At 40.9% G+C, this 25,543-nt stretch overlaps 1 protein-coding gene across 1 annotated transcript in view; it reads left to right on the top strand.

Moving 5' to 3' along the window:
- Nucleotides 1–25,543, top strand: part of LOC131688191 (uncharacterized) — a 210,974-nt gene that overhangs the window by 111,106 nt on the left and 74,325 nt on the right. Inside the window, exons 3-5 of the mRNA XM_058972361.1 lie at nt 1,426–2,262; nt 2,364–3,032; nt 13,611–13,810. Coding sequence (XP_058828344.1) covers nt 1,426–2,262; nt 2,364–3,032; nt 13,611–13,777 — 1,673 coding nt within the window. The 3' untranslated portion in view covers nt 13,778–13,810. The remainder of the gene's footprint in view (nt 1–1,425; nt 2,263–2,363; nt 3,033–13,610; nt 13,811–25,543) is intronic.

Here is a 25,543-nt window from a genome sequence, read left to right as displayed (position 1 = left end):
CAGAGGTGGTTTTCTTAGGCTTTATATCAGCGCTTCCTCGAGGTGTTATATTTCAAAGGAATCTCATCTGCCTGTCATTTTGGGTGCAATAACAAGGGGATGTCAGAGTCGCACTTTTCCTGAGCCAAGAAATCCTAATATTTTGTCATGATGAGTGGTATAGCTCTTTTTAGTTTTTTTTTGTAAATGAGTGCATTAAAATTTTGTATGCTTCACATTTTTTATTCAGCATTCAAAAACCTATTTAAAAACCTCTTGTTATTAAACAGTATTTAGAATGCAGTAAACAAGATTTTTAATGGCAGTGCAGTAATGTAGCCGTATATTTTACCAAAAGCGACTTTCATATAGTGTTTAAAAGTAGTCGGTGATCACGCCGTCGATCTTTACTTTGTTGGCGGGAATATAGACACGGTAACCACTTATGATATACTTGTCGACAGTAATATCATTTGTCTGCATCTGATAGGATATCACTATGCTGAGCATATTTGGGCGCACTTCGAACTATCCGCCGCGACTAATTATTTCTGTGTTGGCTCACTAGAATATGTCTTTTTAGGGTAGTTCATTTATGAGCGGTCCTTTAAAGCGATGCAAAGTGATGAATTGAAGAGATAGCCATTACAGTGGCACCTAGTAGCCTAACGATTATTACAGTGATAATACGATGCATACAGTGTCACCTAGCGGCGAAAATGCTAGTCAGTGGGTTTTTTCCATGTAAATTGTCATAATCCCATACAAACTTCAGGCACGTTGGTCCGGTAGCTAGACTTGGCCGATATGCTTCAAATTTGGTGCAAGTACTACTGGGACTAGGAATCGACTCAGAAGTGGGCCAACGTGAGAATCGAGTACTGGGAAAACAGTCTAGTTGAATTTCAAATAAATTTCGCAACATTCAATAGGTTATGCGACTCGCTAACGGTTTGAACTTTTTCATTCAATAGCTTGCGGTTGGTGTAAGGTAGTCATGTTTCATTTTATATGTAAGAGGAGTTCTTCATGGCCGAAGAAAACTCACTTGTGTACGAAGAATGTACGACCACTAATGGGACGTTTTCCATGCTTGCCTTGCACTTTACAAGTCCTGAACAATTTTTAAGGGTTTTATTTTGAGTTACAGTTAAAACTGAATGATTGTAGAAAATTTGTGTTTTCATAAATTTGTTGAATAGCTTGTGAACCCATATTTCCAGATAAATTGGACATATGCCGCAAGTCTAGAACATTTTCTGACGCAGGATTTCGCCATTTGGTTTATTGGATGTTCAAGCTATATTTGGTATATTTCAATGTTCAAGCTATATTTGGTATATTTCAACATCAATCCCTCGCACTTCAAACATTTAAACATTATCAGTTTGCTTTCAAAACAACACGCGTCAAACTAACATCCCCATTCTGCTCTATTTTTTACAGACTCGCCAGATTTGCACGAAACACGACTTTCAGCTCAATCAACCACTCAGCCGGCAGTGGTACGACAGCTGGCACAACTATCGGCCACTTCGCTGGTGGAGAGTTCATCCCCTTCAACAACAATAACGACAACAGCATCAGCAGCAGCAATAACGACATCGCCCGCATCGTGCATCACCAGCGATGTGACTAGTTCATCAACTTCACCCCCGGACCTTTCACTCACTACAGCTGACACAGCAGTTGCTGCAGCAGCAGCAGCAGCTTCCGACCAGCTGGATATCGATATGCGAATATTGCATCCTGGCCCACCGGAAAACATACCCCAGAATATCCTGTCATTCCCGCAGACGCCACCGATTATGATGTATAGGCCAACGATTGGAAAAAATGGAACCAATTCGGATGCGTCCCCCGTCAATCGGAACAAACACAAGGGGCCGCCGAAAAAAGTCAAACCACTTCATCTGAATGATGGAGTAGGATTTGATGGGAATGGCGAAAAAAAGACTCATCGGAAGTCGAACGGCAAAGGTTATTTGGCCGCCAGCCACGGTCACATCGAACGGGGTCTGGCAGGACAAGTGCGCGGTGTAACCGAGAGAATCGATGCCAATAATCTGCTCGTTTTGAATTATGGGGGTCATAGCTCAGAGGAGAATCGATCCGATGGCAGGTTCGCGGAACAAACGGGCGGCATTAACGGGAATGGTGCAGATGATGATGACGATGACGATGATGATGATGATGATGATGATGAGGATGTGGATGAGAGTGATGAATCAGAAGAAAGGCACGACAGTAGTGGCTCTTTTCGAAACCGCCAGGATACAAGTGGTAAGTTTGAGGTTGTAAATCAACCGAGTGAAAAGAATGAACTCAGCATTTATGATTATTAATCTTGGATTTTCGCAAAATTGTTATTTTCACCCCAACAGGTGGCACATTCGGTGGTTATGGTTATGGTATGATCAAAGAACCGGAAGAGGACAAACAACAGCACTACATCATCACATCGTCCGGCCACGTCGAAATGTTTGACGACACCAATATGGAGGCAACGGAAAATGTCTTCGGAATGAATCGATTTAGCTCGCAGCAACAGCAATCGGTAGGATTTTCATCCAGTTCTACCGGGCAGCCGCCTGCTATGGCACTCGATGACTCGTTAAATGATCACATCCAGCCACAGGTCACAAGTTCATCAATCCGAGATAACGACGAACAAAGCAAACCAATACCACCCTTGATATCACTGACAACGAATGTGACAAAACACTCAACAAACTCAAATCGACTGTCGGTCGCGATTTCAAGCTTAGTTGGGGGTGATGTCCCTTCGCTGCCAAGTTACGTGCCGCAAGCTTCCCGGTCCATTATTGATGTGCTCAATTCAACGGTGGACGGTGATTATCTGGACGATAACCAGACGGAATTTATCTACCCCGCCGTACCTGGTTTGACCGGCGATAATAGTGTTAGTAGCATGGCTAGAGCAGAAGGTGGGCGAAGATTGAAAACAACGACCAGTACTATACTCCCACCCACCGAGAGCGGAACCGTCGTGGAAGGAAGGAGAGTGATGGAGCAGCATTGCGTTGTAATGGGTGAGTTAAGGCTCGTAGCAAACACTTTGATTTGGGGAGGGGAGTATAATAATCAATTCATTAAGAGCGGGAGGGGGGGGGGGGGTTTGTAAGGGTTGTTTTAGAACTTTGTGTGAAGCGAAGTGATCAAAGCTTTTGTACATTATAATGTATCATTTCAATAACATTCTGTAATTTTTCCATGAAAAAAATTCGACAACCGACTCACTGGTGAAGCTTTATGTAGAACGTCTGTGGACGATTTGCAGTGTTACCTACTATTCAAAAACTACTTAACCGATTTATTTTAAACTTTGCATACACATTCTATGAAAAAATACCTAACCCCTACGTTGAGTTTTCGAGATATTTTTTTTTGTTTTTGATTATAGAGGTTTTAACCTTAGGGTCATTCGCCTCTTTTCGGGTTAGAGAAATCTCTTTTGGAAAAATCTCTTAACCCTATGTGCGGGGTTGGGACTCGAACCCAGGTGAGCTGTGTACAAGGCAATCGATTTACCAACTACGCTATGCCTGTCCCCGAGATAATTTTTCAATTAAGGGGGTTTTTACTCGTTTCAAATAAAAATTGCCTTTTCCACGAAATACTCCACCATTCTATGAGTAAATTAAATAAGTAAGTAATTAATAAGTAAATTAAAGGAGTTTGTCTTTACATCTCGCCCTGAGCAGAAGCAAAAAATCGTCCCGCGCAAGTGAAACAGTCAATTCTACCTAAAAATCAATCGGTGCCTATCACACAAGCTGTCCATATAACAATAGCCTATACCTACTGTGCGATTTAGTGATGAGTGACGGTGCCCAGCAAAAAGCAACCCAGATGCGGCCGAACTGTGTTGCTGTTGATTTTTCCAAATGCCCCGTAAGACCAGCCATTCGGGAAGTGGAACAGTTATTAAAAGTGCAGATGAAACTCAATCTGGCTGAAGTGAAAACCCTACAAATGCATCATATCAAACATTGCGTGCTGATTTCGTTCAACAACATTAACCAAGCTGAGTCATTCGCCTCGCGAAACAACATGCAGCACACCGCCGAATGCGGCAATGTTAAATATAGCATTCCCGTATACATCGAGAACGGCGCTGTAGAAGTTCGTGTCCATGATTTGGCTACGCGTACCCCTGACGGTGCGATTAAAAAATGCTTGCAAAAATACGGAGAAGTAGACTCCGTTACACATGAGACTTGGAGGAATTTTTTTCCGGGCATCTCTAACGGTGTTCGTGTGGTGAGAATGCGTGTGACCAAGCCAATTCCCTCATACATAACCGTCACAGCGTTAGGAAGTGACGATGTTCTCATTCATCAAACATCACTAGTCACGTACCCAGGGCAAACTCCTACGTGCCAGTTCTGCACGAAGAAGCTGCACCTCGGAAAACCTTGCGTAGAAACTGTTAAGGAAAACTTAACCAATCCAACTGAAATCAGCCCAGAACCATCTTACGCTAAACCACTAACAGCTGCAAAACCAACATCTTCGGATCAAGCACCAACAACCAGCAACAACAACAACGAAACGAATGCCGAAAAATACGAACATACAATGACGACTGATAAGAGTAAGACACAAACTGGAACATCTGACCGCGAGCAGCAGGAAAGTAGTACGGATGAGGATATGGACATGAACGACAACGCAAAAGAAGACAAACGGATCGAACCTCAAATGGCAGTGGACAACACTGGCAATATTTCGCCCCCTAGAAAAAGGATCTCAACACGCAGCAGAAAGCTGCGTCTAAACGAGACAAAAAACTTAACATAGTTGTTTTTTTTTATTTATTGTAAAAAACGAACAATCGGCCTCGTTGAGCTACCGCATTTAGGCCTAAATAAATTTAACAATTATAAAAAAAAGTAAATTAATGAATAAATTTAAGTAGTAATTTATTAAGTAAATTAAGCAAATTAACCCCTTTAAGTGAAACATTATCTCAATAACTCAACGTAGGAGTTAGGTATTTTTTAAATAGAATGTGTATGCAAAGTTTGAAATAAATCGGTTAAGTAGTTTTTGAATGGCAGTTAACACTGCAAATCGTGTTTTTCCAGAGACGTTCTACGAAAAGCTTCGCCACTGTGTCGGTTGTCGAAATTTTTGCATGAACAAATTACAAAATGTTATTGAAATGATATTACAATCCTGGAATTATAATTGAAATGATACATTATAATTTCGCATTACCCAAATTTCCAAAAAAAAAAAATCGCTAAAGAATTTTTTTCTACCTCAGTTCTTCTGATTTTTCATGACAATAGCAAGGGAAGTACGAATAATTTTTTTCTCTCGATATTTTGGTTTATCGCGAAAAAGCGCACTTCTGAGTAAAATAACAATGAAAAGGTCATAAAAATCATAACAAATTGTTAATTTAAAAAAATTAAGCAGCAAAAAAATAGAAGAAGTCAATTTCGACTATACTTTGAAAATTTTAAAGCCATTTAAAATAATTTGTTCGAGTTACATCTCCGGCTAGCTAAAAAAAAAAGTGGTTTCGAGAAAAACACACTTAAAGTTTTCAGTGGTGGGTTTCTATATCATCTATGTCAGCGGTTTTCAACCTTTTTCGTACCACTGACCGGCGGTACTAGTGAGTATGTTAACATGTAATACATCGTTACAATTAGGGTTCGTCGCGGTGCGGATGTGGGCGATAAATGAATATATCTTACCACAACCACAAATAAAAAGATGGGTGGGTAATGTCTGCGACATAACCGGAGAGATGTAGAATACATAAGGAACACGTTCTTCAAATATGTTGATACTCATTGGAATTTTCGGACAAAAGGTGATTTGGGCGAGGAATATTTCAAATTATTCTTTACAAAAATGATGGTGGTCCTAAAAAGGACCGGTTTTGTTGGCGTTGTTGGCCTTGGTGAGGGAGATGGCTAACGATGAAATTAATTGTTAGCATGAGGAAGTCGCGCAGTACTGGCCAATGGAAGAACAGATAATAATTGATTCCTGAAAATCAATTTTTCTTTATTCATGTAAATTATACATACTTACAAATCTAATAGAAGATTCCTGGTCATATTTCTGAATCATTAGTGCGAACATTGTGTAATTTGGTTAAGTACAATGAAAGTTACAAACTTTCCAAACTCGACCTTCTGTTCCTTCAGAAATATTGAAATGGGGTGTCTATATTAAACCGTTAGTCGTGGTCACAATAAAAAAAGATGGGTGGGTAATGTCTGTCACATAACCGGAGCGTCGTGATTTCAATTCGAGACGTTAATTTAAATCTAATAATATTCAACAGAACCACGTTTGAATAGGAAATTTTCAAATAATTCTCTATGGTAATAATGGTGGTTCTGAAAAGAACCTTTGGTATCGGCGTTGGTGTTGATGGTGATGCGCTGGATCGTTGGATATTTTTGGCATGATAGTTACGTGCCTGGCGAACTGTTTTGTAGCCTCGAACAAAACGACAAGACTGGCTTCTTCGGGTACCATTACGGCTGAACTTTATAAGCTTAGCTCGACTTTGAAATCCTGCACAATCTCACGAATCAGACACTGGTAGGGCCATTTTGTTTGCTACTAGCACGGAGCTGCACAAAAAAATTATTTAATGCAGTTAGTTCACAGAGGCTGCTAAAAAGCTCGAATAGAAGCATGCGACTTCAACATTTCTCTTAAACACATGCAGCAACACATTCGTTTTGGTAATACTGATAATAACAGTAGAAAGGAATGGAAAAACAGTGCACGAAACGAGCGAGAGGATAATTTAATTTTTTGTTCCGTGTGCAAGCTGCTTCTTTCCACACAACGTATTATGTTGATTGTTGAAAATTTGTTACACACCTTAAAATGAAAGTTTCAGTTTAACTCTCACTAGAACACAATTGATTGGTCCTGAAAAGAACCGTTGCTTTTATTATAATTTACGCCCACTCCCAGCGGACACTGTGAGCCAGTTTGATTTCTTTTGCGAGAAAGTTACGTACTTGGCGCACTATTTTGTATCCTCAAACAAACCGACCAAGTAGGCATCACTGGCTTCATCACGGCTGAGTTTTGTAAGCGTAGCTCGACTTTGAAGTAATACACAACCTTACGAACCAGACGCTGGAATGTTAGCCAGCGGATTAGTTTCTTTGTTGCCCTTTATTTGGGGCGAAATACTGGCATGGCGACAGTTCCTGATCGGTAATTGGTTGCGATGGGCCACCAGTAGCTGGGGCACTTTTGCGGACCGTCATCATTGCCAACTGTTTTCCTCCGGTGGACTGGCTGCTTGCTAGCGCTTGAACGAATACGAATGATGAGAAAAACCGACCGACCAATATTCATATATGAAAACACGAGAAAGCACTACTATCACTCTCTCGCTCGTTTTCGTGCCATTCCTGTGCCTTTCCTTTCCGTTCGGCTACCAATACTAGCATAACCAAAACGAATATTCTGTCTTTCCATCGCCTTCAATCTAGTGGCCAGTGCTAGCAAACTTGTATGTTCAGTTTTTCAATAACAACATTCCAACAATATTTTCAAAGAATGTTGCAGATTTGAAAAGAAGGAAGGAAAAGATTTTCACAAATTTAAATTCTTTTGTCTTATTTGTTAACGGTGATACTGGCCATGGGATGGTGGGGGAACACCCACATTCGTTTGTTATGATAGTATTAGCAGCAGAAAGGAATGGAAAAGCAGTGCACGAAAACGAGCGAGAGAGGATAATTTAAATTCTCTTTCTTTCTTTCCACATTTCTTATATAGCTTTCTGAAAATTATTTGTTATACACCATAAAATGTAAATTTCAGTTTAACTCTTATTAGAACACAATTAATTGGTCCTGTAAAGAACCGTTTATTGTTTTATTGCGGGAGCATAATTCAGACGCACTCCCCGCGGACACGGTGAGCAAGTTTAACTCTTATTAAAACGCAGATTAGTTTCTCTGTTGCCCTTTAGTTGGGGCGAAATTCTTGCAGGGCGACAGTTCCTGATCGGGTTGCGATGAGTCACCAGTAGCTGGGGCACTTTTTCCGACCGTCGTCATCGCCAACTGCTTTCCTTCGGTGGACTGGCTGCTTGCTAGCGCTTGAACGAATACGAATGATGCGAAAAACCGACCGACCAATATTCATATATGAACACACGAGAAAGCACTACTATCGCTCTCTCGCTCGTTTTCGTGCCATTCTTGTGCCATTCTTGTGCCTTTCCTTTCCGTTCGGCTACCAATACTAGCATAACCAAAACGAATATTCTGTCTTTCCATCGCATTCAATCTAGTGGCCAGTGCTAGCAAACTTGCATGTTCAGTTTTTCAATAACAACATTCCAACAATATTTTCAAAGAATGTTGCAGATTTGAAAAGAAGGAAGGAAAAGATTTTCACAAATTTAAATTCTTTTGTGTTATTTGTTAGCGCTGATAAAGGATATTTAGTTTGCTACTAGCAAGGAGCTGCACAAACAAATCGATTTATGTAGTTAATCAACGGAAGCTGCCAAATAGTTCAATAAAATAATTCAAATTGTAATAGCGACATGCAATTGTGGCAACACTGGTCATGGCGGGAGAATACGCACATTCGTTTTCGTTATGATGGTATTAGCAGCAGAAAGGAATGGAAATGCAGTGCACGAAAACGAGCGAGAGAGGATAATTTAAATTCTCTTTCTTTCTTTCCACACATCGTATTTCTTATATAGCTTTCTGAAAATTATTTGTTATACACCATAAAATGTAAATTTCAGTTTAACACTTATTAGAACACAATTAATTGGTCCTGTAAAGAACCGTTTATTGTTTTATTGCGGGAGCATAATTCAGACGCACTCCCCGCGGACACGGTGAGCCAGTTTAACTCTTATTAGAACACAGATTAGTTTCTCTGTTGCCCTTTAGTTGGGGCGAAATTCTTGCAGGGCGACAGTTCCTGATCGGGTTGCGATGAGTCACCAGTAGCTGGGGCACTTTTTCCGACCGTCGTCATCGCCAACTGCTTTCCTTCGGTGGACTGGCTGCTTGCTAGTGCTTGAACTTGAACGAATACGAATGATGAGAAAAACCGACCGACAGATATTTTTATAATCGCGCTAATATGCACTACTATCGCTTTCTCGCTCGTTCTCGTGCCGTGCATGAGCCTTTCCTTTCCGTCCGGCTTCTAATGGCCTAACCAAAGGAATATGCCGTCTTTCCCCCACCAACTGCTCTCGTCAAGCAACCCAATGCGAATAATCATAGGAACAAACATGTAGTGGACCTATATATAAACTTTTCATTATTTTATTGTTCGGTTGGTCTACCAAAGTGACGGCTGTGTGCGGGATGGGCTGAAAATTTTCACTTTTCCGAGTCGTTTTCGAAAGATTTTTCAAAACACATTTTTTTGTTATTAGTGCATGTTATACATACTTCAAATTTTAATACAGCATAGAGGAACGTATTTTCAACAAATTGGCCTAAAAATCAAATCATTCTGTTAAGTATGATAAAAGTTATTAACGTTCAAAATCTGACGCGGCGCCGCAGCCGATATTTTGAAACGGGACCCCTATATTGAAAGCTTAAATGTATTCTACATTAAAAATTCAAAACCGCACCGCATACCGCAACCGCTCTGGATTTACCGCACCGCATTGGTGCCAATGAAGATAAATTTCCAATGACTGTTGTTTCCGGGGCTTAGAGTAGTACCGAGTTGGCAGGGCAGGGCGTAGTCACGCAGAGCCACACATACGAGCGTTCTAAGAGTAGACGTCCAACTATTTCCACGTCGAGGAACGCTGCGGCGAACATGATAACTCTTTAGTTTACCAATTCACCTGATTCATGCAGGTGTGTATCTGGTAAGGACGCGAGTGACCCTTCGCGGAGTGGAGAAGATACCGTAAAGCACTTCCCAGCCGGATAAATTGCCTGCTTTACTATATTTTTTGTGTTTTTGGGAATGAGAGCAATGTTCGTTCGGCCACAGCGAGAGTGGCTGCTTTTGGATTCTTTGCAGTTGACCGAGGGCACAAAATTTTTCACTCAACAAAACCATTCATAAATGCGAGTAATTTATAACTGAATGTTATGGGTACGCTGACAGGTTAACGAAAGAACAAAAGAGAGTTTTCTTGTCTCACTTTAACTTATTAGGTAATAAATGTATTTCAAAACATTATCGAGCAATCGCTTTGATTCTGTCTGGTTTCAGCGGAAGCACATGTTTATTATAAAGTCAAAGTTAGAAAAAAATTCCAGTTCAAAATCTCATTAGAAATGCGCACTGATCATCAAATACAATAGTTCTATTAGGCTCGATGTACCAATAGTCGTATACTTAAGCATAACTTTTGTTAAAAAATTAATGAAAAGTTTTACGGACGATGTTACTACATATGTTAAACAAAAGCCCTATTTGGTAGAATTTTATGTATTTTAAGCTGCTTTTACAACTATAGGAACACATGTACCGATGCAGTGGTGCAATTGCTGATACAATGACGAGAAGGACATTAAGGAAATGGTTCTCAGAATCCGAAGGTGATAGTGTCTGCAGTGAAGGAGTACGACACCTCCCCCCAGGGCAGGGAAAGGAGAAGCAGATTGGAGTGTAAAGCATGCCAGTTTCCGTGACTCCAAAGAGAACAAGATCCTCGCCAGGAGACGGAAAACCAGGCGAGCTCAAGAAGCAGAGGCTCGAGGTTGCTGTTGTTGCGGTAAGAAAGGACGTCACCCAACAGGAAGAAAGCTGAAGTACCGTTTTAGGTCGGAAGGAGAAACACGGGAAACAGTGAAAACAGCAGGAGGAGCGAAAAGGGGAGCAGAAAGGAAAACCCTCGGCTCGTCCGAAGGCGCAAAAGGGAGAAGCCGTGCTCGTTAATGCCAATGACGCGACGACGTATGCAGCGCTCCTCAAAGTTGAAGGACTTGGCGGAAAACGTGGGAAGAATCAGGCGTACCCAAAAAGGCGAGATGCTCTTCGAGTTGAAAAAGAATCCCACGTCTAGCAGCTCGACCTTGTAGGAGACAATTACCAAATCAATAATGGGCGAAAAGGCATAATTTAAAGCCTTAAACCCGGAGATGGTGATTGTGTGCAAGGACCTTGATGAAATCACAACGGAAGACGAGCTGAGAGGTAAACCGAAGCAGCAGTGTAACCTGGACGAGAGGTGCACATGACGATTCGGTTAAAGAAGGGATACGGAGGAACTCAGACAGCGATGATTCGTTTACCGGTAACCGCGGCATACAAGGCACTGGAGTAAGCCAAAGTTACGGTCTGATGGTCGAGATGCCCATAGAGAGCCGCTCCACGAGTAAAAAAAAAAACAAGCGGAGAAATGCTTGGAGTGTTTAGGCTTTGGACATTTAGAAGGGTGAGATTTGTTTACTGATTTTTGATGAAAGATTTTCCGTGCATCAGCTATGAAACGTTACTTTTACTGAGTTATCAGCTAAAAAAATTGTTGAGATTTCGGCAGAAGAATCGAAAAAAGCTGAGATTCGGCAGAAAAAATTAAGTGTGTAGAATGCTCATACGAGGGCTTCGTGATCGCCAAAATCAACGGCGTCTTCGTGTGTAGCTGTTACGCTCCTCTAAGGTGGACCAGTAGAGCAGTTCAGCCTAACGCTAGAGCAGTTAACCGAGCAGTTGATCGGTCGGACGCGGGTAGTTATTGGTGGTGACTTGAACGCCTGGGCTGTGGAGTGGGGTACTAGAGTAACCAATGAAGCAATGAAGGTTCTGTTAGCACACTTCGGAGAGACGGGAGGGAGTCCATCATCATTTTGTAGTCCTACATTGACGGCGAACATGGATTGGAGAGTATGCGAAACGTATACGTATAATGACCACCAGGCGATTCGCTACCGTATCGGTCAACGGAACCCTGCTGCAGTACAGAAGAGAATGACCAGTGAGCGAAAGTGGAAGACGAAAACCTTCAACAAAGACCTCTTCGTTGAGGCACTTCGGCCGACCAACGTGGCCGAGAATGTGGATGCGGCTGACTTAACAAGAAGGATTGTGGGCTTGTGACGCCATAATGCCGCGAAAACTCTAACCACGCAATAAACGGCGTCCAGCTTGCTGGTAGAACGAAACGCTTAGTACGCTACGCGCTGCTTGTCTCAGAGCCAGAAGGCGGGCTCAGAGAGCAATATCGAAGCTAAATAGAGAAGAACGTAAGGCAGCATTTCGGTAAGCTAGGGCTCCTTAAAACTTTAAAAAGACTTAGCAAGTCAGATTGCTACAAGTAGTTATGCCGAGAAGTAGCCGCGTATTCCGCAAAGCATCGACAGGAGATGTAATTCGGACAGTGCTCAAGAGTGCGGAAAAGGCATCTAAACGGAGGAGAAGAGGAGATCGATACTGCGAAGGGAGGAGGTTAATGTGAGTGATAGCGGGGTTTCTCAGGGTTCCATTTTCGGTTCAACTCTTTGGAGCGGGATGTACTATGAAAATCGTGGGTTTCGCGGACGAAGTGTCACTAACGGTTATATGTGAGACACTTGATGAAGTGGAAGTGTCTGTGACGGAGACAAAGCACGCGATCGAGAACTGGATGGACGGGGTCAAGCTGCAGATAGCTCACCATAAGACGAGGGTGTTGTTGGTCAGCAACTGCAAAGCGCTTCAGCGTATGCAGATCGACATCGGAGAGAACATGATTGCATCGAAACGTACACTGAAGCAATTTGAAGTGATACTCGACGACCGGTTGAGCTTCAACAACGACGTGGGTCAATCGAAACGTCACCATTGTGGCCGGAGTGTGAGAACGGTGAGGAGACACCGAAGCATGTGGTCTTCGAATGTCCGTGGTTCAAAGCGACGCGCGGGGATATGCTTGAAACGGGCGGATCAGTTATCAACTCGGATAATGTCGTCAACAGAATGACAAGCGATGTAAACACCTAGAACGCGGCCAACGGTGGTGACGCAGAGCCAGGGACTGTACACAAATTACACATGTTATTACACAAACACTGTTAGAAAATTTGTCCTGATTCAACGCGGTATACAGTATTTTCAAAAAGGTCTTCCCATTAACAGTGAAAGAAGATTTAGTGTCTTCAAACGGTTCACGAATGACAAAATACCACGAAGCTCCACTGCATTTCTAGCTTATTCAGTACAGCAATCAGCTAGAATTTTTTTAGCATCTTCTGTTCCTATGCTGTTGCACCCAGTAACTCGGTGCCTTTTCATTCCAGTCAGGTCGATCGGAATGGATTACCTTTTTAACGGGATTAGTGTATTAGCAGTAACCGCTCATTAGCAGCAAGATTGATTGAAACTGCGTGCAAGATTTGGCTTTGTTCGAAAACCGCCTCGGCGACCACGACTGGCAGGAAATGGGTCGGAAGTGCGTGATTGCTCATTCAGATCTACATACCTACATAGGCGCATATAGGAGTAGGGTCCGATACATAAACCGTTGCGGTTTTTCCAGGTCACTGCCGTCTATCGGGTGTTGTTGATTCGAAATACGGTAATTGGTTGATTCATCACTCGTGGAGTGATTTGCAAGTTTTCTTTGATTTACCTCTGTTTCCAACATATCAAACAAGTTTATCAACATTTTTCTCTGTCTTTCACAGGCGTTTCGTACAAAGTGGGCTCGGTGCTGCAACAGGAAACTGGGAACTGTCTGCACTGTGTCTGCGTGGCAGGACCCGAAAATGATCCGGTGCCGCGAGTGACCTGCACGCCGCTGAACTGTCCACCGTTGATACTTCCGGATATACTGGATGGTGCCGGGTTCTAAAAGCTGCCGATATTCGCTCGTTAAACCGATGTGGTAAGTATCACAGATTGATATCAATTTTCAATTTCGTTTTGATTTAATTGTCGAATCGTACGGTGGCAGCGGCGTGGTGGATTTCAGTTGTACCTTTACATACATAATGAAGCTGCTCATTCATTGAACCGAGTGGAAAATGAATGCTGGAATAATGGATAACAACAGAAATAACGAGTTTTTATCTGTTTGTACTGAAGCTTTCTTCGTATTTGAACGAATTATTGATACCGGCAGAGGGTTGAACTCGCCCACCAATCCCATGCGGTTTTGAAGTAAGATGTGTTTTTTCGGTGTAATAATTTATTGGCACACTCAATGGAAGGTAGAGAGGGAAATTGTTTTTGTGCTGATGTGGTGGGAGAATATGGTGGCTATAAATCATAATGGATCGTTCAGTATTTATCACTTTCTGATACTGTTGGGGATAGCGGAAAGTGGTTTTAACAATGGGGAGTAGGTAATATGGAAGGGGCTTATTGAGTTCTAGATTTTAATTTATTCGCATATTCTCTAGTTGTGTTCCCTTCGTCATGTTAACGACCTAATCAAATATTGTTGTGGTTTGCTATTGTAATTAAACTTTTCTCCAGACCATTTTCATTTTTTTATGCTGTATGCGTTTATGTAATGTACCAATGGATACAGAATAACTATTGCCTGATAATGTTTAAAACTGAAGCATACTTAGAAATCCTATTCCTAGAGAAGAATACATCAAATAATAAATCACGGGTTGGAAAAGCTGTTTGGGAGAAGTTGCAGTAGAACAACATGAATAGTGAAATATACATAATCAAACAATAATGCATGTACAGAATTGTTTTATTTCCTCACATGTTATGTTTTTCCTTTCTGTATACGTGCTGCTGTACTTTAGAAGTCGTCGGATAACTGAAGGCTCTCCATTTGTATTGGGATAATCAAGTATAAAATCGCAATGCATACATTGTTTTGTTTTTACCGTATGTACTGTATACACTGAAACCTCCATTTACGAACTCTTTTTTACGTAATATTCAATTTACGTAACTTTTTCTACGAACTAAATTCGAAATAACGAACTCTTTTTTTACGAACTAAATTCGAAATAACGAACTCTTTTTAGAAAGTTTGAGTCCGTACATTACAGCATGAAGTTATAATATACTTATGTGTTCTCAGTTAATTGTCACTAATATAAGATGGGTATTTTTGGAATGAGCTTGACGAGTGCATGATGGAAATCGATGTCTTGAGTTATTTTGGAATCTAAGATGGCAACTTCGGTTTTTGTAAATTCTCTATAACCTCAACAATATGGGTATTTTCGGAATGGGGTTGATAAGTGCATGACGGAAATCGATGTCTTGAACTATTTTGGAATCCAATTCTCTATAACCTCAACTATATGGGTATTTTCGGGATAGGGTTGACGAGTGCATGACGGAAATGGAATCCATATTGTTCGTTATCAAGAATATTGCTCAACCGGCAATCGTCATATTGAATATAGAAAAGATTCCAATTGTCCATTTTCAGTATCTACTTGTCAATCCCGTTCCACAAATACCCATATTGTTAGGGTTATCGAGAATATTGCTCAACCGGAAGTCGCCATCTTGGATTTCAAAACGGTTCCATTTGTCCATTTTCAGCATCTACTTGTCAAGCCCGTTCCAAATATACCCATATTATTAGGGTTATCGAGAGTATTGATCAACGTGAAGTCGCCATCTTGGATTTCGAAAAGGTTCCAATTGTCCATTTTCAGCATCTACTTGTCTAGCCCGTTCCAAAATACCCTATTGTTAGGTTTATTGAGAATATTGCTCAACCGGAAGTCGCCATCTTGGTTTTCAAAATGGTTCCAATTGTCCATTTCAGCATCTACTTGTCAAGCCCGTTTCAAAAATATCCATATTGTTAGGGTTATTGAGAATATTGCTCAACCGGAAGTCACCATTTTGGATTTCAAAACGGTTCCAATTGTTCATTTTCAGCATGTACTTGTCCAGCCCGTTCCAAAAATACCCATATTGTTAGGGTTATCGAGACCAACCAACGAATATTAATAAGAATGTGAAGCAAACTTTTTTTACGAACTAAATCCCAAATAACGAACACTTTTTTTACGAACTAATCCAATTTACGAACCCCCGCGGGGCCGGGGTTTGGGCCCCGGTTTGGTTCGTAAATGGAGGTTTCAGTGTACTTGGTTCAAGGCGAAGAAACGCTCGAGGGGTGATAGAGGACCATTAATATCACAAAATATTTGAAATGAAGAAAAATTACTTATTGTTATCGAAATTTCGGCTGTTCGGCCATCTATGGAAGCTGTCCTTCAATATCAGCTTCTTTCTCCGACCAGCCTAGATAAGCCGGGTAGTGTCGGTAGTGGTTGTTTCAAACGGCTAAGAATTACACTACGGAGAGGCCGTGTGGTGTCCTGCCAAGAATTTAGCCACTGAGTTCCTGCTCCCATATCGCAGGAGGTAACTGAAAGTATGAGTCCCTAAGTCAATGTGTAGTTTCGTGCCAAGGACTTGATGACTGGATGGTCTAAATATGCCAGTTGCGCACAGAACATTTTGGGTTTTTGCGAATCTCTGACATAGTGTACCATTCTTTTCTTCGCAAATCGTGGGAATCAAATGATCGTGTCCCATTTAAACCCGATATGGCTCGCTATATGCGTTAACATCCCAGCTTGCTTGGTGTCCTCTAGTTATTGTGCAATTTATGTTGGAAATGAAATGTACAGTTTTCTAATCAATAATGGTTAGAAAAGCACAAATCAATCTCCAGCATAAACGTACAGCAACTAGCATTGGTCCAAGAACCGTATTTCCATAAAATAAACTTCTTTTTTGGATAGTTATTTAGCACTGCCTGCATTGCTTACAACAAGACAGGTATGACTAACCCACGTGAAATGCCTCGTGCGTGCATACTTGCAAATAAGGCTATTGACGCGTGTCTCATATCGGAGATCACAACTCGCGATATCTATGTAGTCACAGTTACACTGACTGTCGGTAACGTAGATAAAAAGTATAATTATATTGTTCAGCATATCTACCGAATAACGAATCACTCCTTCTGATGATTTCAAGAGCGTTGTAGCAGAAATGGGCTTCCGTTCATTATCGGCAGTGATGCGAATGCTCATCACATCATTTGGGGTAGCTCAGACATGAATATGAAAGGCTTTGAGCTGATGGAGAACATAAGTAGTACAAATTTTCATATTCTGAATGTGGGAAACCGACCAACTTTTGCGAGGTCTGGGAGAGAGAAGGTGTTAGACATAACGCTTTGCTCCGAAAGAGTTATGCATGAGCTGGGAACTTGACAGGTTCCAAATGAAACTGAACCGTCTCTATCCTATCATAAATATATATTGTTCGATCATTTAATTTTTTGTTATAATATATAGCAATCCTAAAATTACAAACTGGGACCTCTTTTTGAAAAACTTGGCGATTAAATTTGATGGATATTTCCCAACAATTAGTCAACTAGACGACTTGGATGACGTTGTGGATACGACAAACTCATCCATACTAGCATCCTTCGAAGAAGCTTGTCCACTTCGTACTGTTAAATCGACTAGGGGACGATCCTTGGTGGAGGGCTGAGCTTGAAAGAATGAAGAAGGATATGAGAAGAGCTTAGAACCGGTGTCAGCGTGATGACTCCAGGGCTTTTAGGTCAGCTCGTTGTGCATATAAGAAATATCTTAGATCTGCAGAGGCTAGCAGGTTAAATAAAATTCTCTCGAATCGAAAGATTTTCAGATGAACTCCTTAAACACCAGAGATGGTATTTATGTGACGGACGAAAAAGATGTTCTTAATTGTCTCTTCGACGCACACTTTCCAGCTTGTATCGATCCAGAGCTGGACAATGTTCACAGATCTCATTCTGGTGATTCGGACTCGTGGGCGTTAGCACGCACTTTGGTTACCCCTGAATCGGTCAAATGGGTAGTTGACAGCTTTACTCCATACAAATCGCCCGAAAAGATGGAATACTTCCCGTGCTACTGCAAAAGGGATTTGATATTCTTAAACATGTCTTGAAAAAGATTTTGCTTTCTAGTCTTGCTACCGGGTATATCCCGAAAGCATGGCGAGAAATAACTGTTAGATTTATTCCCAAAGGGGGGCGCTCAAGCTATGAAGAAGCAAAGAGTTTTAGGCCTATCAGCTTAAGTTCTTTTCTTCTGAAAGCTTTGGAACGGATAATCGATCATCACATCAGGAACGTTAGTTTAGTTGAATATCCACTGCACAAAGTGCAACATGCATATCAGTGTGGGAAATCCACGATCACTCTGCTTCACGATGTTGTTTACAACATTGAGAAAGCCTTCTCCCTCAAGCAATCTAGCTTGGGTGTATTCCTAGATATTGAGGGTGCTTTTGACAATGTGTCCTTCCAGTCTATTCTGGAAGCGACGCACGGTCATGGGATATCTTCATGTATCTCGGGTTGGATAAACCCAATGCTTAGTAACCGCATACTTGCTCGTCACTGCGACAGGCTGAGATACGGAAGTTGAGTATTTGCGGTTGTCCTCAGGGCGGCGTTCTGTCACCTTTGTTATGGAACTTAGTAGCTGACGGCTTGTTGAAGAAACTCAATGAGCTTGGATTTCCAACCTACGGGTTTGCTGACGATTACCAAATACTAATTACTGGATTTTGCATCGGAACAATCTTTGACTTAATGCAACAGGCATTAAGAGCTGTCGAACAGTGGTGTCGACAAGTTAAACTATCAGTTAACCCAAGCAAATCTTCAATGGTTCTTTTCACGAAGAAGCGAATAACAACCGGGGTTCGTGCCTTACAGTTCTTTGATTCTGAGCTACTGGGTGCAGATCAAGTCAAATACGTTGGAGTCATATTGGATTCCAAACTGAATTGGTCTGCTCACATTGAGTTCAGAGTCAAGAAAGCGTGCATGGCCTTCGGGCAGTGGAGACGAACTTTTGGAAAGATCTGGGGTCTCAAACCTATTACATACAATACATCTATTGGATTTACACGACAATTGTACGTCCAATACTGTCATACGGATGCCTTGTGTGGTGGCAGAGGGGAGAGGTGGTGACAGTCCAGTCAAAGCTAAACCATCGGCAAAGAATGGCGCTCATGGCGTTGACTGGTGCTTTCACCACGACTCCGACTGCTGCTCTTGAGGCACTTCTAAATATCAAACCATTACACATACACTTAAAACAAGAAGCACTATCATGTGCATACAGACTGCAGGTTACTGGGCTTTGGAACAGTAATCATGTTGATCTTGCTACCAGTCATACACGATTGTGGTCACAAATGGTTACATGGGGTGAAGATATTCTTGCTCCCAGCGATATTACACTCACTTGTAGTTTTCCTTACAGGACATTCGATGTGAAGATTCCCTCTCGAGAGAAGTGGTTGTCTGGCTTTATGGAAAGACAACAACAAACCTAAGTGGTTTGTTACACTGACGGTTCTCTGATGGAGGGACGTGCTGGTGCTGGTGTCTACTGTCGTGAAATGAGATTGGAACAATCTCACTCACTAGGTGGATACTGTACTGTATTCCAAGCAGAAATCTTCACGATTATGTGCTGGGTACAATCGGCCCTTCAACTGAGTTTGTCCGGCAGAGTTATAAACTTCTGCTCCGATAGTCAGGCTGCAATTAAGACCCTTAGGCTGCTAAGCTAGTGATCGCGTGCCGAACCCAAATCGAAGAACTAAGCATTGTCAACACTATCTACCTTGTCTGGGTGCCTGGACTTTCTGGTATTACTGGAAATGAATGGGCTGACGAATTGGCCAAGACAGGTTCAGCGATTGACTTCGTTGGTCCCGAGCCCGTCCTGCCAATTTCGACAAGTTGGATAAGGGAAAAAATACGGTCCTGGGCTTCGTTCGAGCACCGTAATTATTGGAGAAATCAACAAAAGCGTCGCCAAATAAAGGCGTTTCTAGAACAACCGTGCCCAGTGATTTCGAAGAATCTCCTACACTTTTCGAAACTCCACTGCGGCATGCTGACCAGGGCTTTAACCGGCCACTGCAAACTCAATTATCACATGGCAACTATTCAGCGCGCTGAGTCTTTTTCATGTGAATCAGACTACGGAACCTCATATCATCTGATATACAACTGTTCAGCACTAGCGCACTTGCGATTTCGAGTTTTCAGACGATAACATGTTTGGACGCCTGAAACTCAGAGACATACTAAAGTTTCTTATTCAATGTGGTAATGAGCTTTAGGCTTACTTGCAGCCGAGTTGACCTAGTTGTGAGATTAACTTACCTGCTGTTTGTTTTTGTTTTTGTGCTGTTATTTTTCCCACCCTTCCAATTCTTTTTCCCCACACCTCCTTCTCTTTTCCTTCCGCTCAGGAAATTGTTATAATTAATATATTTATTTAGGCCCAAATGCGGTAGCTCGACGAGGCCGATTTTTTACAATAAATAAAAAAACAACTAAGTCAAGTTTTTTGTCTCGTTCAGACGCAGCTTTCTGCTGCGTGTTGAGATCCTTTTTCTAGGGGGCGAAAGATTGCCAGTGTTGTCTACTGCAATTTGAGGTTCGATCCGTTTGTCTTCTTTCGCGTTGTCGTTCATGTCGTAGCCAAATCATGGACCCGAACTTCTACAGCGCCGTTCTCGATGTATACGGGAATGCTATATTTAACATTGCCGCATTCGGCGGTGTGCTGCATGTTGTTTCGCGAAGCGAATGACTCAGCTTGGTTAATGTTGTTGAACGAAATCTGCACGCAATGTTTGATATGATGCATTTGTAGGGTTTTCACTTCAGCCAGATTGAGTTCCATCTGCACTTTTAATAACTGTTCCACTTCCCGAATGGCTGGTCTTACGGGGCATTTTGAAAAATCAACAGCAACACAGTTCGGCCGCATCTGGGTTGCTTTTTGCTGGGCACCGTCACTCATCACTAAATCGCACAGTAGGTATAGGCTATTGTTATATGGACTGCTTGTGTGATAGGCACCGATTGATTTTTAGGTAGAATTTACTGTTTCACTTGCGCGGGACAATTTTTTGCTTCTGCTCAGGGCGAGATGTGAAGACAAACTGGCCGCTCAGGAAATGATGAAAAAACACGGCAAGGCACAAATCCCAGATTACAAACGGGGAACGTGCCATTCAAGCCAATATATTCTGATTCTTGATTTCTGATGGTGCTACTTGAGGTTCGAGTCATTCTATAATTCTTAGATGAGCCTAGGATCCATGCCGGGTGCTTAAAATTTAAAATATTCGGGATCGTTGGTTGATTCTTCGTATTGACAACTTGGGTTCGGATCGGATTTCTCAAAATTATAAATTTTCTGGTTCGGGTTTTTCAAATTTTGAAATTCCCGGGTTCGGGTAGGGTTCGGGTTTCACAAAATTTTCACTCTTTGGTTCGGGTCCGGTTCGGATTTTTCAATTTTAAAATGTTCGGGCTTTTAAAATTTTATAATTCCGGGCTCAGGTCGGGTTCGTGGTTTTTCAATTATTAAGCTCTCGGGTTCGAAAAAATTGAAGCCCTACCATCTCTAGGCGGAACCTGAGTAAGACTATGAGCACAATGTATTTTTGTTTATTCCACAACATCCACGCTACAGCTACTACATTGCAAAAAAAATTTGTCATGAGCATTTTGATTTGAAGTGGCATTTAGAATCATATTCAAAAGAAAATTGTATTTTTGACTACAAATATAATATATGAATTATAAAAATATATCAAAAGATGCTGTCAGGAAAACATTGTTGTTGAAAGCTTCTCCATGATCCAAGTACACTGAAAAAGTTTCTTTTACATCTTTAAAACGATAAACATTAGATTGTTGACAGTTTATGATAGGGGAGCGCGAATTACTTTCAAAAAGGGCATAATTACACGAATTAATGGTTTTTGTTAGAGCAAAATTCCAAATATTTCGACAACTATCACATTTTGGAATATTTTTGTTTAATGAATTTTGATTTGAAATGATACTTAGAATCATATTCTGTAGTAAAAATAAAATTTTGTATGTCAATTAGTACGAAATTTAAAAACATGTATAAAGTTATCGTTAGAAAAACTTTTTTACCGATAAGTTCTCCATCATAAAATCACATTTAAAATATTTACTTTCTCTTTAGGTTTTTGTTGACAAAATAGACTAAATTAAAAATGAATTCCGTATCGGAAATATTTGGTTCATTTTTAAATATGGCCACTTCGCTCAAAGCTTCAGAAAAAGATACGAGTAAATAATTAGAACACATGCATATCCCATATCCCGACTTATTATAATACCTGAATAATAATAAAACATTTTTCATCCTTCCAATAACAAAATTCACTGTATAGTAGTATTCAATAATAATAAAATAACTCCTGTATTCATGCCATAGAACATACCGCAGTAAGGTACTGCTTCGGCATTTGTAAAAATCACTAGAATACATAAAGAATACTAAAATAAGTACACTCAAGTTTTTTTTTACGCGGTTTTTTTTTGCGCGGTATTTTTTTACGCGGTTTTTTTTTACGCGGATTTTGAAATTTACGCGGTTTTCATTTACGCGGATTTTGAAATTTACGCGGTTTTCATTTACGCGGTTTTTGAAATTTACGCGGTTTTCATTTACGCGGTTTTTGAAATTTACGCGGTTTTCATTTACGCGGATTTTGAAATTTACGCGGTATCCATCAATGAGGTTCCCTTTATCGCGGATTCTTAAATTTAAGTGGTCTTCATTTACGCGGATTTTGAAATTTACGCGGTTTTCATTTACGCGGATTTTGAAATTTACGCGGTTTTCATTTACGCGGATTTTGAAATTTACGCGGTTTTCATTTACGCGGATTTTGAAATTTACGCGGTTTTCATTTACGCGGATTTTGAAATTTACGCGGTTTTCATTTACGCGGTTTTCATTTACGCGGCTCGTATCTCCCGCGTAAAAAAAACCTGAGTGTACCGTCTTTACGCATGGGCACTAGAGTGGGACATGGTTATATGAAAAAAAATAAATTTCGCTCCGAGTAACTTTTTGGGTTCCATTTGGGTCCTAAAATAACTGTGCAAATTCTAAGCTCGATTGGTGAAACTATATTTTTGCGCCCATCGTTTAAAGTTTACATGGGATTTCGTATGGGGAAATCGACTTTTACGAAATAATTCATCCAACAGTCGCCCAGTGTTTCCTAAAAATAAATCAATGTAAAATTTTTATAGCAAATTTATCAAGGAAACAAAGTCTCGAAGACTGAAAAACGATTTGACGATTGTGGAAAAAGTTATTAAACAAAAATCAACTAATGTTCTGAAAATTGATGAAAATTTCAATTTTCATAGCACCACTGCTGCTGACGGTCGAATTATATACAGAATTTTTAATTTTCTCCAATTTTGTACAAAAGAAGCCTCAATTTACCCTCAAAACTCTTGGGAAGTGACCAAACAGTTCAGATCGTTGATTTAGAACAGTAAAAGAGAGCCAAAACAAAATTATATATAATTGGATAGCCAATTGCAGTGGTGCTAGAAAAAATGAATATTTTTCCAATCGTCAGAGCATCAGTCGATTTTTGCTTAATAGCTTTTTCCACAATCGTCAAATCGTTTTGCGGTCTTCGAGACTTTGTTTCCTTGATAAATTTCCAATAGAAATTTTACATCGATTTATTTTTAGGAAGCACTGGGCGACTCATGGATGAATTATTTTGTAAAAGTCGATTTTCCCATACGAATTCCCATATAAACTTTAAACCATGGGCGCAAAAATATAGTTTCACCGATCGAGCTTAGAATTTGCACAGTAGTTCTAGGACCCAAATGTAACCCAAAAAGTTGCTCGGAGCTGGAATCTAATTTTTGTCCCACCCTAATGGGCACTTAGGATGAATATAGAATCATTCTGAAGGACATGTTCCAAAAAACTGTAGCACTAAATTGTTTATAACTCTTGAGCGTGTAGGTAACAATGGATCAGTAGCAGCTCGGAATCGCACACTTATCCCATATGACGTTTGAATAGCATCAGACAATCAAGCGGAGTTTTTTTTTTTTTTTATTCATTTCGTTTATTTGATAGGCACAAATGCGTTAGCTTGGCGGTGCCAAATTCTTTTGTTTTTACATTTTGTATATTTTAAAACTAGGAGGTTACAATGTTGAAATATTTTTTTAAAAAAGAAAAATTTTACAGCTATCTTAAGACTAGAAATAAGATTCTATATACAAGAGAGGGGGCGAAAGATTTTTTTTATGAAAATTTTTTAAAACAAGGAATTCAATAGTAATAATTTTTAGGAAATATTTACACTTATCTTAAAACTAACAATATAGTTTGGTACACAAAAGGGGGAACAAATATTTATGAGAAAATTCGCATGTGTTTTAAGACTAGGGATACAATTCTATTTACAAGATGGGGGACAATAGTTTTAACAAAGAGGTAAAATTACAACTATCTTAAAACTAGGAATACAGAATACAAATTTGAACTTTTTTAGCGGAGACTTATGCTTGGTCAAGATATTCAGAGGGGGGCTGTAGAAGCAGTTGTATCAAGGACAGGGGAGAGAAAGCGTAGATGGTGACCGGGAGAGAAGAGCAAAACTTGCAACTTTCGCTCAAACGGGAGATCAGCGAAAGATTACCGCCTCAGTCTAGCAGGTCGGATTGGCGGATGGTATTCTTCGGACCCGCGGGGAATCCTTCAAAAGTCATCGGACCTTGAGTCGCTCTCGCTTCAGTTTCCGTAGTGGTAAGTGCGACGGCGGTTACATAGTTGCAGTCTGGAGCTGATCGGTCCCACAAGGCAAGAGAAAGCTTCTAAAACGAGAAATAAAAAGAGAGGGGCTAAATTGGGATATTTGTCGTTTTTATGAAAGTATAAATAAGGGACATATAGGGGAAATCACGATTTGCCAGTATATCTCGGACTGGGACATTGGGTGGTCTACCTCGGGCCCGAAGGGAATCCTTTAACTGAGACCTGGCGTCCAAGTACCCGGCGCATACCCAGACAACGTGCTCGATGTCGTGATAGCCCTCGTCACAAGCGCACAGACTACTCTCCGCAAGCCCAATACGCCGCAGATGCGCATCCAAGGTGTAGTGGTTGGACATAAATCGGGACATTACACGAATAAAATCCCGACCCACATCCATCCCCCTGAACCAAGGCTTCGTTGATACCTTTGGGATAATGGAATGTAGCCATCGTCCAAGTTCACCATTGGTCCACGAGGTTTGCCAACTGTTGAGTGTCCTCTGACGACAAATACTAAAAAATTCGTTGAAGCAGATTGGTCTTTCGTATATGTCACCATTTAATGCGCCCACCTTTGCTAATGAGTCGGCCTTTTCATTGCCCGAGATAGAGCAATGAGAGGGGACCCAAACAAAGGTAATTTGATAAGATTTTTCAGATAACGTACACAAGGACTCCCGTATCTTCCCCAGGAAATATGGGAATTGCTTTTTGGGCTTCATCACACGAAGAGCCTCGATGGAGCTGAGGCTGTCCGAAATGATGAAGTAGTGATCTGTGGGCAGAGTGTCGATGATCCCAAGGGTGTACTGAATTGCAGCTAACTCTGCGACGTAAACTGAAGCGGGATCATTGAGCTTGAATGAAGCGGTGATAGTATTGTTGAAGATACCGAAGCCAGTGGACCCATCGAGATTTGATCCGTCAGTGTAGAACATTTTGTCACAGTC

Source organism: Topomyia yanbarensis, chromosome 3 (genome assembly GCF_030247195.1).
Source record: "Topomyia yanbarensis strain Yona2022 chromosome 3, ASM3024719v1, whole genome shotgun sequence".
Lineage (NCBI taxonomy): Eukaryota > Metazoa > Arthropoda > Insecta > Diptera > Culicidae > Topomyia > Topomyia yanbarensis.
Note: the sequence above shows the minus strand (reverse complement) of the source record. Positions and strands in the feature narration are given on the sequence as shown.